Source organism: Castanea sativa, chromosome 4, assembly GCF_040712315.1.
Source record: "Castanea sativa cultivar Marrone di Chiusa Pesio chromosome 4, ASM4071231v1".
Lineage (NCBI taxonomy): Eukaryota > Viridiplantae > Streptophyta > Magnoliopsida > Fagales > Fagaceae > Castanea > Castanea sativa.
In genome coordinates, this window is record NC_134016.1 from 6,020,683 (window position 1) to 6,035,290 (window position 14,608).

The 14,608-nt window shown below is 33.0% G+C and overlaps 2 protein-coding genes across 2 annotated transcripts; both read left to right on the plus strand.

The window, feature by feature from the left end:
* Nucleotides 1-697: 697 nt before the first annotated feature.
* LOC142630345 (uncharacterized) lies at nucleotides 698-7,016 on the plus strand. Its single transcript, XM_075804334.1, has 8 exons — nucleotides 698-867; nucleotides 959-1,074; nucleotides 2,256-2,299; nucleotides 2,400-2,485; nucleotides 2,754-2,862; nucleotides 3,949-3,962; nucleotides 4,811-4,912; nucleotides 6,733-7,016. Exons 1-8 carry the CDS (start codon nucleotides 823-825, stop codon nucleotides 6,853-6,855), a joined length of 639 nt encoding a protein of 212 aa, XP_075660449.1. The 5' UTR covers nucleotides 698-822; the 3' UTR covers nucleotides 6,856-7,016.
* A 1,950-nt stretch (nucleotides 7,017-8,966) lies between these two features.
* On the plus strand, nucleotides 8,967-12,809 carry LOC142630422 (signal recognition particle 14 kDa protein-like). The gene is made up of 4 exons (XM_075804417.1): nucleotides 8,967-9,188; nucleotides 9,954-10,047; nucleotides 10,145-10,254; nucleotides 12,326-12,809. The coding sequence occupies exons 1-4, from the start codon at nucleotides 9,186-9,188 to the stop codon at nucleotides 12,479-12,481; spliced, it is 363 nt and encodes a 120-aa protein (XP_075660532.1). The 5' UTR covers nucleotides 8,967-9,185; the 3' UTR covers nucleotides 12,482-12,809.
* Nucleotides 12,810-14,608: the final 1,799 nt, after the last annotated feature.

The window sequence follows — 14,608 nt, forward strand, 5'->3', positions numbered from 1 at the left end:
TGTAGTAGGTTTATATATATATAAGAGAGAGAGAGAGAGAGAGAGAGAGAGAGAGAGAGAGAGAGAGAGAGAGAGAGAGAGAGAGAGAGAGAGAGAGAGAGAGAGAGAAATGATGTAGTAGTTACTAGTTACTAGCTTGTAACCTCATGCATATACATGAATACACTTAAAGATATACAATAAGATGCATAATATAATTCTTATATATATATAATTTAAATACTATTGATAGTTATTTTTATATTTTGTTAACTCTTTAAAAAAAATTGTAATGATATTTATAAAATATAAATTGTCCATGTTTTTCTTTAATTATTGTGAAGCACTTTTTTTTATTTTTTATTTTACGATTCATTTATTCTAAACTCTTTGGTTTGTATACTTAATAACTTACTTAGATGAATATTTTTTATGTGGTATCACATTTGATTCTAAAATTAAAAAATAAAACTCTTTAAATAATAAATAATTTAAAACACATGACAAAAATTAGAATTCTAATTTAAATTTTTCTCTGTTACCCCTATTATATATATATATATATATATATATATATATAGATTACATTCGTTACGTAGTTAAATTCAGAAAATAAAATCTTGTTTGGAAGATTTAAACGTGATCCTGTTCTGTTAAAAAGAAACGTCATCGTTTTTATGCGTTCATAATATTTCAAAGACATTTCAGTTCACTGATCCCCACGCTACAACGTCGTCGTTTTTCACCGTCTCTTCACATCTAAGACTGAAAGCGCTCCTTTGTAGAGGCAAAAACCCAAGGGAGAGAGATACAGAAGAAGTAGGAGTAGTAGGAGATAAAATAATGGAAATAGCCGTTAATTCTCTCTTCTTACCTTTAAATCCAAAGGTTTCTCTCTCTCTCTCTCTCTGCTCTAAATTTTCATTACATTCTAATGGTATTTATTACTTACTTGACAAATTGGAGTTTTTGGGTACAGATAACAGTAAGTCACAAACACAAACACAAGCAGCAACCAGTATTAAACGGCTTTACTCCAAGAAGCTTGCGTTTTTCACCTCATTTCAGATATGACGCTCCACATCCAATGAAAAGGTATAAAAGTTTTCAACTTTTGTCTTTTTTTAGTTTAGAATCATATTAATAACAAAAGCAAGCAGTTTTTTTTTTTTTTTTTTAATTTTATTTGTGATGGATACTTGAATTTTAAAGTGATGGATTTGAAATGCCTTAATTCCAAATCCATAAATATTTAATTATGTCATTTGGATTTTTAAAATTCTATGGGTTTAGAAGTTATTTCAAATTCATGGATTTTAAACCTAAAATCCAAACACTTTAAGACCTTTGTAAACTATCCAAACAAGGGATTTGGATTTTAATCATCAAACTGCAAATCTATCTGCCCAAATCCTGCCATCCAAACATACCATTAATGCAATAGATAAGTCTATGCGTGACTTTTAACAGAATATGCCTTAAAAATAAATAAATAAATAAATAAAAGCCTACCCAAACGCAAACTATGGACAAAATGACACTCCTCTCCCTTGAGATTTTATAAATGATTGAGGTTTGTACAAATGAGTGAGACTCTTCTTTAAAAAAAAAAGGAATATTTTAATTAGGGTAGTAATGTTAGAGGGCATAGACTTATTTGTTGCATTTTTATAAACCTCAAGTGGGTTCTAACTAGCTTAACTGGTAAAGTATCTAATAGTTGAATAAGAGATCTGGGGTTCAATCTCCGCTTACACCAAAAACTGATTGGTGTCTTGGTCTGATGATAAAGAGCTATCATTACGAGTGGACGCTATAAGTTGAAACTTTCCCTAAAAAAAAAAAAAAACCTCAAGGGGGGAGGGTCATTTTGATAAACCTTGAGGGAGTTTAGTGTAATTCACTTTTTTTTTTGGGGGGGGGTTACTTAAGAGGAGGTTGGATGTACCATGGAAAAATGTCAATCCATTGTGGCTTAGATTATATTTTGGATGAAGAAGTTGGTAGTATATAATAGGGAGGCATCAGTGCATCACCATAACAATTGAGATTGAGGTCATTGATTGGAGTTCTTCAATGTCTCTGTTTAAAATGGACTTATTTTTAAGTGCTTCATAAGTACTATAGACTAGTTTAAATTATTCGGGGCATATATATATTGTATGAGGTCTTGCAAAAGGTGTGTCGTTTAATGTATCAATTCCAGTCAATTTTAGTACTGAAAAACTTCGCATGTATTCCTTATTTGATCTTCATGTTTCCCTTTCATTTTACAGGAGAATTCATAAATATCATCCTGCTGTTTGTGCTGTAATATCAGGTGCAAATCCAATTTATTCTCTTCCAAATGTACAGTTGAGCTTCTTCCTAACGACATTATTAACTATTCTGCACAATAATGGTTTGTGATACTTTTTTAGGTGTCGAAGATGTTGGAGTTTCTTCTTCCCAGTTTGATGATTTTTCTGTTGCTGCCACGAGTACTAGTAAGGGTAGAGAACTAAAGGTATGCTAAAATGATTTTTATTTTTGGTAGTTAGTAGTATTAATGATGATATGAAGACATCTATTCCCATATTGTTATAGAGATCACCTTTGTTCTGTTTATTTTTTTTTTGTTGGTGGATTGACAAATTTGTGTTGCATATGTTCATAAATAGTCTTTGCATTTTGCAATTATTGAATTTTGACAACAAATGGCATTTGTAAATTTTACTACCGGATAAGTGTTGAGGTTTTGACCACAAATTATATTTGTAATTTTTGCCCATCAGATAAGCGTTGAGATTTTTGGTGCCAAAACTCAAGCAATTTTTGACAATGTTTTTGACAAAATGGTTGCTGCAGCACAGCCAATACCCGGCTTTCGAAGAGTAAAAGGAGGTAAGATTTTCAATTTGATGTATATTTTATCATGGAGAAGCTCATTTCTTTTGTTTTTTGTTTTCTAACTGCATATGGTCATCTATGAAGAGTTACAGTAGTCAATAGAAGTGGCTTCCAAACATTTAATGACTATCTAACTATCCTTTGTTGTGGTTGACTAGTTTAGAGCAGCACTCCATGTACTTGTGGTTTATATGGAGGGGCCTCCACATGCTCTAACCATGCACTTCTTGGTACCACTTCTGTGTTCTTATGTGCATGTGGTTTGAGTAATTAGACCTCTAATAGGCAATTAAAAATATCAGACCATTGTGTCCTCCAATATTGGTACTGTTTGTAGCTTCGACCATGACTTTTGTTGACCATCTGTGTTCCTTAAGTGACATGGTTGATGTATTCATACACATTACAATAATTTATTGAGTGTTGAAGCTCAGAAATTATGGACTGTATGTAATAGAGCTTTAAAAATGATAACTGAATACTGGGAGTTATTATTAAATATGGTAAAACATATAAGTTTGAGAATGGATACAAGTCTAGATTAGGAAAAAAAAAATTGTCTTCAAATCATCATTAGTACTAGTAACTTCCAAAAATAAAAACATTGACAAAAGGGCTAGATCGTGAAATAGAGACAGGCTCACAAGCATAGCAAGGCAATTGCCTCATCTCCATTGTTCATTGACATTTTCTAGCAGTAGTCTCTCTTGTCCCCTTCGGTTGATTATCGCACTCTTTCCAGAGTTCTTTGCCACATGAGGGAGTTCTTGTGTAAACTTGGATCAAAAAATAAAAGCGACATGAACAGAGACATTTGGTTCATCCTTTTCTGGATGCTTGAACACTGTTAATTGACTGCTAATATAAATTGTCTAAATGATATAAGTTAGGAAATGATTTTGTAACTTCTTTTATATATATATATATATATATATATATATATATATATATATATATATATATATTTCATGTACCATGTTTCTTTTTTTGGTTTCCTCCTACGAATATATCTCTAACATTTTCTTTTCATGATTTCTTCCCTTGGCTATTTTGTCTTGGACAAACAATTTGACAACTCAGGAAAAACACCAAATGTAAGTTTCTGTGTACTTTGATTCTGCTGCAGACCGCAATCAACTTTTTTAACTTATTGTGATTAGTAATCCAATTGGGAAATGGTTTTCAAGCGTAAGTGAAGGATCTCTCACTGTGGCATTCTTGACACACATCATCAACCCCGACCACAACCAGCATAGTATGGCTAATATAGTATGGCTCATTATCTAAACATGAATTCATATGCTTACCAAGCTACTACAAACACCTTTAATTTTTACAATTAGGCGAACTGAGAGAGAGATTGAGGGTAGTTCCTTTACTCAACCAAGATCAACTACTTGGATAATGGGACTAATTCTCTCTCTCTCTCTTTTCCCCTTCAATTGTACTGTCTTTTTTCCAGTGTTTAGGAAGTGGTTCTTATTTAAATGAAACCATTAGAGTTTTTTTCCATTTTGGGTTTATAACTTATAGTCTTCTTCTCCTTCCTCTCTCTCTCTCTCTCTCTCTCTCTCCCCACAGTATGTTGTGTGTTTGAAAGTTATTATTCTTCAAATGCAACCATGGCCATGTGGGTTGGAAGCTCTCTTGTTTTATTTATGGCTCCTTTGAATCTGTTATGATAACTTATATCTGATCCATGTGGTTGCATCCATCTACACCATTCAATGGAGATGCATGCACAATGGGACCCTCCCATGAACACAGATAGAAATGCATGCGCCTGTGTCGCAGTGTGTGTAAGAGAGAGATCTGTACTAACACGATTATATATGTTTACGTGGATTGATATACATAGCACACGAACAGACACAAGCATAATGGATGCAGAATTTTGTTGACTGTGGTGGGGGTTGCATTATACCTTTTTTGTGTCTAGCAGATACCAAAAGACATTCTGTTAGAGGTCCTTGGACCTTCTAGAGTATACGAACAAGTAATCAAGGAGGTGATTAACTCTACCATAGCTGAATATGTAGAAAAGGTAGGTGTGATATTTTATTTTATTTATATATTTATTTAAATTACATGATTTTTTACTTATTTTTCTTTTGTCTCCTTTATCTAGACAATGCTCTCTATTTGCTTCAATATGTTAGCTTTATTAATGTGCTCGATAATAGTAGGTGAATGCTTTCAAATGCCTGCATTTGATGGTAGGAAATTGAAATCATGGTTTCAAAATTTTTTTTTTTTGGATAAGTAATATTATTAAAGGAGTGCCAGAGGGGGTGATTTTTACAACCATACCAGAAAGACACCAAATAGTAAAAAATCAAGGTTTCAAACTGTTGAACCAAAAAAAAAAAAGGACATGATTTCAACATTGGAACCATTATAAGTTTTAAACCAAATTTATCTTTTCCAATATCAAAAGTTCCAGAATTGTTATAAAATGTCAAAAGTTGAGCATTTTGTAATGGAAACTAGAACATTGTGTATCGTAGTTTGATTTAGTGCCTGGAATGTTAGCCTTAATAGCTTGTGCATAGTTTGAACATAGAGGACTTGTCTTCCCATTAAACATTATGAGGGTTGAAATGATCTATGAGTGGCTGGCCAATGTTAAGGATAATAATAGCATTACTGTAGATTTGTAGTTAATATGCATTATGTTTTGACATGCTGACTTATATTTTCATTTGTTGTGATGAGCATTGGTTTTGTTGGGTGCTAGGAGGAACTTTATTTATTAGGGAAAAAGAGGCAGCGTGTTTCTAGTATCCATGCATATGATGGGTAGTGTAGGAAAATTTGGCAATTTATGAAAATCTTATGCATATAGATTTTATTTTTTGCAATTTTATTAAATTTTAAAAAATATATGTAGATATCTGTAAAAAGTTTCCTGTGATTTAGTCAATAGAAAATTTGGCAACATGCAAATGCTAATGCCCATATCTTAACAGTAAGCTTAGAAATACAAATTTTTTTTTTTTTTTAACAATTGCTGACATGACTTGTTGCAATATGTGCACTATAGAAGTGGGTCCATATAAAAGAAAAGTTGCTCCAATTTCAAATCACCACCTTTGCAAGTTATGCAAAAGATTGTGAAAGTAGTTGTGTCCCTAGCATTACTCATATTTTAATGATCTACCAATTGATTAGCATTTGAAGAACATAATTTTGCACGATAAGGTATTTTTGAGTGGATGCCTTCTACTTATAAACTAAAATGATTTTGGGATGAGTTACATTATTATGTCCCACTTGGTCTCATGTACATTCCTCAAAGTTGACCACTTTCAAACTTGCAGCTATAATTACTTGGTCTTACTTAACATTGATGTGGTTGAGATCAGTAGGCAAAACAACGAGGGAGGTATTAAGTTGCTTAGAGGGGAAATAAGGCTAACAACTCTTCAAGATTGCTATCGGAAGAAAACTCAGTTCTAAACTAAATAGTGTTTACTTTCAATCAAAGACCTCTTTACAAATTCTTAGATTTTGTTGTTCATAGGTGCAAAGTCAGGCGGCTTAGGTTATCTACTTTGTAACTAAACACTCTTGGCAATTGTTGACTAACTGCTTAACCAAGCTTTCTTGAAGATGCCATGTATAATTGTTACATCAGTGCATTTACTGATTGTTACAAAAGAACACAGCCATGATGAAGTGTAATGTTTCTTCCATCATTTAAATCATTGTTCATGTACTTCACATACATTGATGCCTAATCTCTATTCCTAGTCATGCATCATCCAATAACATGATTACTCCATTCTCTTGGCTATTGAGATTTTGTGTTATGTACAATCCCATGGAGCCTAAATTTAGTTCTGTGCTTTTAAATTATTGCAGGAAGGTTTAAAAGTTGGCAAAGACTTGAGAGTTGAGCAGAGCTTCGAAGATCTTGAAGCCACATTTGAGGCAGGTCAAAAATTCAGCTTTGATTTAGTCATTCAGCTTCAAGAAATGAACTGAACATTATGAAAATTTTGATTTCTCATTCGGATATTGTACATCTTTGTTTAGATTATGGAAGGAACTTGTATACAAAACTAAACTCGTTTAAACTGAAAGGTGGCCAATTCCTTCTTCAATATTTATTTAGAGCAGGGACTCAGCAAGGGCTTTCATTGCAATTCTTATAAACAATAAGCAGTCTAGATAAAGCATTAGGATTGAAGGACAAAAAGCTTGATAATGAAGCATAACATATACAAGTAGTGCCCCTTCAATCTATAAAGGGGATGCCACCAATCACTCTGAAGCAAGCAATCATTCTCCTTCAAACATTTCAAATGGAGGATGATTTTTAACACTCATGCTCCAAAAACAAAAACAAAAAAATAAAATAATATAAAGCTTCATGCCGGAAAAGTGAAACTGTGTTAGATCTAAAACACAATAAATGGTATGTTTGGAACGCGGAGAGGAGAGGAGAGGGGAGGAGACATCCAAACATAGGGAAAGTTTCTACTTTTTCACTAGTATGTTCACTACTTAGGAATGGGGGATAAGAATTGTTAAATTCTTAAAAATTTACAAAATTTTGATTATTCGTTTGACAAAAATTATTGAGAATTACAATTTTTTTTTTAAGTGAGATGTTTAACTAACCTTTTAGATATAAAATGTCACTTATTGCATACAGATTACTATTTTTTTTTCCGGGTAGATTACTAATTATTTAAATCCAACTTTTCACTCTGCTTTCTTAAAACTACTTACTGAATAATAAATAAATAAAAACTACTTACATAGATTTATTTTTAGAATAAAAATATTTAATTTTCACAAATACAAATATTATCTATAATATTCAAATAATTACTATTTTATTACTAAAATAATATGTATAAAATTTAAGCAATTAAAATTGGTAATAACAACGATTAAGCCTTAATCCTAAAATTTTGAGGTTGACTATAGATATTCAAGAGAATTATTTTCCTCCACTTTATCCTTAATTCAATTTTTTTAATTAATACTAATGCTGTTGTAGGTCTTCCTTTTATTTTATTTTATTTTATTTTTTGCTCTTTGGCTTTGAATTAGCTTGCTTTCTTCACCAGCGCATGAAGCAATTGAAATCTATATTTTTGTATATGAGGTTTTTTATACGAAGTTATCAAAAATAAGGTTTTTCTATGATAATATACAAATTTAAATGACAAGTATATCCAAAAACATCATAATTATCAACCCTCAATAATTTTAATTATTGACTATTCAGTCTAATTAATGGTCTAACTCGGCCCTATAAAAAAATTGTCTAACTCGACCTACAAAAGAGGAGAAGAAGACAACACAGACTCGCTGGGATTTGATCAACAGTAAAATTTCTGATACACCTGAGTTAGTACTCTAGCCTTTTAGAGGATAGCTAGGAGATATAATTTTTAGGGTTGTTGTTTCTCATGCATATTTTGGCGATCATCCCTCTTTATGTATGCGGTTTAAAAAATCAATCTTTTTGAGATATCAGCTAAGTTATCTTCTGTAATTTGAATCTCTAATTTGGAGGTTATCCTATGTTATAATTGATATCATAACTTCAGTTAGGGTAGATGGGCATGAATGCACTTCCATGTAGAGATAGAGTTGACTCTTTTTTTTTTTGGATGGAAAAGACATGGTTGACTTGGTTAGTTGTTTAGGTAGCCTTTTCGCACCATGGCTAAGTTGCCACAAGGCCCACAACACCAGACTGACTTAACATGCCATCAAACTCAACCTCATGTCTAAACCGATATGATGTGTCATTATTCTCTTCATCAATTATTATGAGTTTAAACTTTGACAAATTTGTAAACACCAAAATTTTTAACTATCACAATAAAAAATTGAAATTATTGACCGCTACCGAATGTAATCTTATAAATCGAAACCTATAATACATCAAACCATAACATATTTTATACCATTAAAATGTGTTGATTAACACACACACACACACACACACATATATATATATATATAGAACTTAAACAATTCAAACACTATTAAATTTGCAAAACTCAATTATACTCTTTGATTTTAAATATTATATAAATTTTTTTTTTTGGACAAAAATATTTAAATTTTTTTAGGGAGTAAGAAAGTGGTGGAAGACCCAAAAGACTTCTGGTCCAATTATTCATAATTACGCATTAAGCACACTACTTAAACGTGAGGGATTCAGTTTTTAAAGAATCGCAGAAAACTTGTGTGCTACTCTTATAAGACCAAAAAGAGAGAGAGAAAGAGAGAGAGAGAGAGACTGTTAGGGTTTCTGCATCGGCGATTAGATCTCATTCACAGCCTTCATCATGGTAAATTCTCTTCTCTCTCTCTCACTCTCTCTCTCAATTTGTGTATATATATATATATATATATATATATATATATATATATATATATATATTGAATTGCAGTGTACTGAGCTTCTTGTTTTCATAGTTGAATTTTCTTTGTTCAAAGATTTTTGGGCGATCCTGTTGTTTGGTTTTGTGTATAGATATATTCTGTGTGTATGTATAGGTTTCGTTGCTGAAAATCAAATCTGAGTAGTGCTTTTAAGCTTTTGTGGTTCAATTTATATAATGCACAAAGTGTATGTATGTATGTATGCATGGGTGTATAGACATACATTGCTTTTCGGATTTGTATATATATATTGCGTGGTTTTCGAATTCCACATTGGCCAAGTTGGAAAATAGTAGTTGTTATGGATTTATGATTCATTGTAAATAAAATTGTTCTATGTATTACAAGTGGTTTCTACTGGTATAGTTTAATTTCATCAAATAAAGGATGTGGGTTTGAATTCCGCTTATTGAAAAGAGAAAAGAAAAACTGGATTGGTGTCTTGGCTTGATAATAAGGAGAAATCATCGTGGGGTGATTTCCTTAGGTTTCGAATGCTATTGTATCTATAAAAAAAATTCTATGTATTATGTGTTGAAGATGTAATTTCTTTATTGTATGTGTGCCGCTTTTTGTGATTGCTTGTGTACATGATTTGATTCCCTAATTTTTTTACTAGGCTGTCTACTGAAACTAAGTTTGTTTGGCTTTTTTTGCCCCGGAATTTTCAGGTTCTTTTACAGCTAGACCCATTTCTTAATGAACTCACCAGCATGTTTGAGCGCAGCACCGAGAAGGGTTCTGTTTGGGTTACTCTTAAACGATGTATGTATAATCTGCATTCCATTGTTTTCTCTTAAACGATTTTGTGGTGTTATGTTTAGTATTCTGATCAGTGCTTTTCATTCTTGCAATGTTTTAGCATCTTTAAAGTCTAAGGTGAAGAGGAATAAAATGACAACTGCTGGTGAAGCGATTGAGTACAGATGCCTTATCCGTGCTACTGATGGGAAAAAGACGATTTCTACTTCGGTATGTTTCTTTTGGTCCCTTATACTCATTGCATCCCCTTCCGTTCTTTAGCTTAGTTATTGAAGTTATATAGTTAAGAAGCTTTGAATTGGGTAATGTATGGTTGTTTTGTTTGTTTGATTTCCTCCCCCCACCCCCCCACCCCCCCCCTCCCTCTCTTTGTCAATACACAAATGGGTGCTTGACTTTGAGTATCGTGGATTTTATTTTTTTTATTTATTTATTTTTGGCGAGGGATTCACATAGTTCTGTTGTTGGAATTGAGTGTATAGATCTGAGATCTGAATGACGAATATGTCTCACTTATTGTTTCATGTCATTCGATAATCCAATCTTATATGTTTGTTACACTGGCATTTGAAATTGTTGGTGCCTTAGGATTGGTAGGGCCTTTTTATTTGTGGATTCTATTATTTGAAATATTAGTTTTTCTGGAAAAAGTAGTATTATGGTGGTGCACATCAATTGAGGGCAACTTCAGTGGTAATTTTTCTCCCTTGATCTGAAAATTAGAAATTTTTGGGAGATGGTTCAAGATGTTAGATGGAGAGTCATAAGAATTAGTTAGATAGAACATATACTTCTCGATCTTTTAATTGGTTGATTGATGAGAGGAACGTACATGAGTCTTGGGCAATGAATCTTTGGATGTGATACTGGAATGTGATACAGGAACTGTGGTCACCTCTTTTTACACACCATATGAAGTCCCACTGCTTAAGCAAGACAATAGTTCTTTAGACAAGAGAATCATACAAAACACAACTAGGAAGTAAGGGGTAGTTGAGACTTGAAATGCCTTGGTTTAACTAATGAATGAAATAACTAATTATGTAGGAGGCTATAAAGCTCACTAACATGATTTTCGTTATTGTGCCACCACTCCATTTGTCCTCTCCGTTTCCTTTTTGTATCATCCATCAATATGGGAAAACGGAGCTGTCATTTTATGTGGTCTACAACTAAGTCTGACTTTATTGGACCTTAAACCCATGCCGTGGCCAAATATTTTGTTGGACTAGATGGTTTTTCTACTTACAGCTTTGAGAGTCCATTGGGGTCCATCCACTAGTTTATATTTGAAAAAAGTTTTGATTGGGTACATGGTTAGATTAAAATTAAAATTAGCTACAATTCAGACGTCATCCGAAGCGGTAGCACAATCAATTATGGACCATAACTCATTAAGTGTAGGTCTCTTATATGTCTCCCCTTCCCCTTCTCCTTCCCCTTGGGGCCAAAACTAGCTTATTAAGAAGGGAAAAAAGAAAGATAAGATTTACTTGTACCAATGTTATTCTCATATTGTGCCCAAATTTAGAGTGGGACACCATGCCAAGCTTGAGCTTCAGCATTAGCTAGACTATCAACAATTGACTTGCCAAAATTAACTCTGGCCTTGTCAACATTTGCGAAGCAGCTTAGGCACATAATATCCAATGTCCTAAAATTAAAACTATAGTATTAAATATGTAGGTGGGATGGGTATCCCATTGTAGCAGATATGGCTTGATGCCATTTGCTTTCTGGGTTAGATATTTTGACAACATGAAGATGTCATCCCAAAAAGTCTTTTGGCTCTTTAAACTTATCCAAAAAAAGGTATTTTGCCTCTTTTGCTTGACTAAATGTAATCAGCTTGGAATTGAGGACCTACAAGGTACCATAATTGCACTAATGAATGCACCAGCAAAAAGAAATGTTGCAGTTATATATATAGATATTATAGGTTAATGAAGTGTACGTATATCTGAGAATGCTGCCATGCCCTTTAACCTTTTTAAGGGAGTGCTCATCTCCTTTTTCTCTTTTGCAAGTATAATTGCTTTGGAAACTGAGATGCGACTGCCTAGTGCCTAGGTTTTACTTATTTATTTATTTATCTTTCAGAGACATTAAAAAAAAAGATCCATGTTCTAAACAGCTTTTCTTTGAAGATCCAACAATCCTGAAACCTTTTGAGTAATGTAACTTTATGTTTGTTGAGGTTAATGTCGCTTTATTTTCTTTCTTTTTGGTGGAAAATGTTTTTCTTTTCGCTAATGATATTAATTGGTTTTCATTGGAAAAGGTTGGAGCAAAGGATCATCAGCGCTTCCAAGCTTCTTATGCAACTATCCTTAAGGCCCACATGACAGCTTTAAAGAAGAGGGAGAGAAAGGATAAGAAAAAAGGTGCAGAGGGTGATAAGAAGGAGGGGGGTGTGAAGAAGCCCAAGAGGGTGTAAATAAGTCCCTTTTTGTTGTGTAGGCTCCTCTTTTTTTGAGAAGGAAAAAAAAAATGAAAAAAGAACAATTATTTCAACTTTGACAAAATGCAGGAATTGAAGTATATGGGATTTTGTTAATTGCCCTTGTTTTGGATGCTTCCTTCCCTTTTAGTTGATGACATTCTTATGATTGGGTAGAAATTGTTGATGAGATCCATCTCAAATGGTACATTCTTCCTCTGTATATATGGGGTAAAGAGCGGGATTTTGAGATGGATTTTTCGATTTCAAAGATCTGGTTGAAATTTTTTGAGAGTTTAATGTAGAAACGCTTTTGGACATTTTGCTTTTAGCCTTGTTGCTTGCAAGGTAGAATGAATTGTGAAAGAAATCAGATTGATGGGTGAAAATATGATTGGTGTACAAGTACAACATGGTTGTTTGTTTGTTTACAGCAAGTTATATAATTTAAAAGAATGTCTGGATATGTTTCCTCTACTTCTCTTTAAGAAGTTATGCCTTAGTATGTTGCTCCACCATTTTGTCAATTTTTGTCAAGTTAGCCCTTCATTATGTCAATAATTTTTTTTTTTTTTTTGGAAAAATGCTCATACACCCCCTAAACTTTTATTTCGGCCAATTTCCTCCATAAACTTTACATGACTGTAAAATCAACACCTCTGTTAATATCCGTTAAAATCACAAATGAAATGCTCACGTGCATCTCACGTGAACTTCAAAAATACCAAATTAGCAAGGGCTGAACCAGTTGAGAGGAGAGAGGAACCAAGGGTTCAGTTGAGACTTAAGAGAGATGATCTAACAAGAAGAATCACCATTGCTGATCGCCTCGCCGTCAAAAAGCCACTGTTGTTACTGTCGTTGTATAGGCACTAGTATGCCGTTTTATTTTTCTCGCACTCTATTTTCCAATCCTCCATGAACTGCAAGAAAGGGAGACAATGCAAGTGCATTTATTCTGGTTTTGGTGGCGATTTACTATAATTTTCCCCGATGGTTGGTTTGTTCAAATTTTTTGTTGGGATTTGGTTGATTTCGGACTTGGTGGTTGACTTCTCTTGCTAGCTATATACTGGGTTTTTGTTAAAGATCTTGTGCTTACTATATGTTTGTCAATATTGCTCTGCAAAAAAGTGTCCACTAAACTGTCATTTTGATTTCTGATTTTATTTTAATTTATGCTTTATTTTCACATTGTTTCTTACAGGTTTGGTTTGATTTGAAACGAAGTGGGTTTTCCCATTTTGTTTCTTTATTTTTAGCATCAATATTATTATTCATTATTTGTTTGTGGGTCGTGGAGGATTGGGAAGACAAAGAGCAAAAAAAAAAAAAAAAAATTAAATTAAATAAAAAAAAGCATAACAACGGTAACAATGGTGGCAGTCAAAGGTAAGCTGGCCGACAACGGTGTTTCTTTTGGTTTGATCGTCTCTCTCTGCCTGTTCAGTTTACCAAGGTATTTAAAAGTTTCACATGATGCACGTGAGCATTCTGTTTGTTATTTTAATGGAAGATTAACAGAAGTGTTGATTTGACAGTTGTATAAAGTTTATGGAGTAAATTGGCTGAAATAAAAGTTTAGGGGTGATTCTGACCACTAGTTTAAAGTTTAGGGGGTGTATGAACATTTTTCCCTTTTTTTTTTTTGAGTTTTTCTTCTAATGTTCTATGATTAATTTATTTGGAAATCCAATTAATTAATGGGCATGTCAATAATTGCTAAAAGTAATCAATTGGTGAATTAAAAGTCCATAATCGTACTCCATGTTGTTGTCGATTTTCAATCCATTGCACATGTAAATTAAGAGAATCCATCGTCCTATGTGGCACAGTGGCACCATCTTAAGTTCTATTTCGATACTGCTTATTGCTGAAAACTTATTGTTGAAAATATTGTAACAAAATAATTTTTAAACTATGAATAGTGCCTGTGGGACCTAAATTTATTGCTTCTTGCTGCGTTTTTTGTACTTGTGGGTCTATGAACAGTGCGCAGGACCCATAGAAAAACGGAAAACATCTGCCACTTTTGCTATGCAAACGCACACTTAATACCCGTTTGGATTAGGCTTATTGCACGTCTGCGTTTTGAGTTTCACGTTTCCTTTTTTTTTTTTGGCA

Excerpts from the sequence above, each read along its gene's own strand:
- LOC142630422 (XM_075804417.1), top strand. Across the intron at positions 10,048-10,144 it reads TTGGGTTACTCTTAAACGAT|CATCTTTAAAGTCTAAGGTG; the intron begins GTATGTATAATC and ends GCAATGTTTTAG. Across the intron at positions 10,255-12,325 it reads AAAAGACGATTTCTACTTCG|GTTGGAGCAAAGGATCATCA; the intron begins GTATGTTTCTTT and ends TCATTGGAAAAG.
- LOC142630345 (XM_075804334.1), top strand. The coding sequence starts at position 823 with ATGGAAATAGCCGTTAATTCTCTCTTCTTACCTTTAAATCCAAAG. Across the intron at positions 1,075-2,255 it reads GCTCCACATCCAATGAAAAG|GAGAATTCATAAATATCATC; the intron begins GTATAAAAGTTT and ends TTCATTTTACAG. Across the intron at positions 2,486-2,753 it reads GTAAGGGTAGAGAACTAAAG|ATAAGCGTTGAGATTTTTGG; the intron begins GTATGCTAAAAT and ends TTTGCCCATCAG.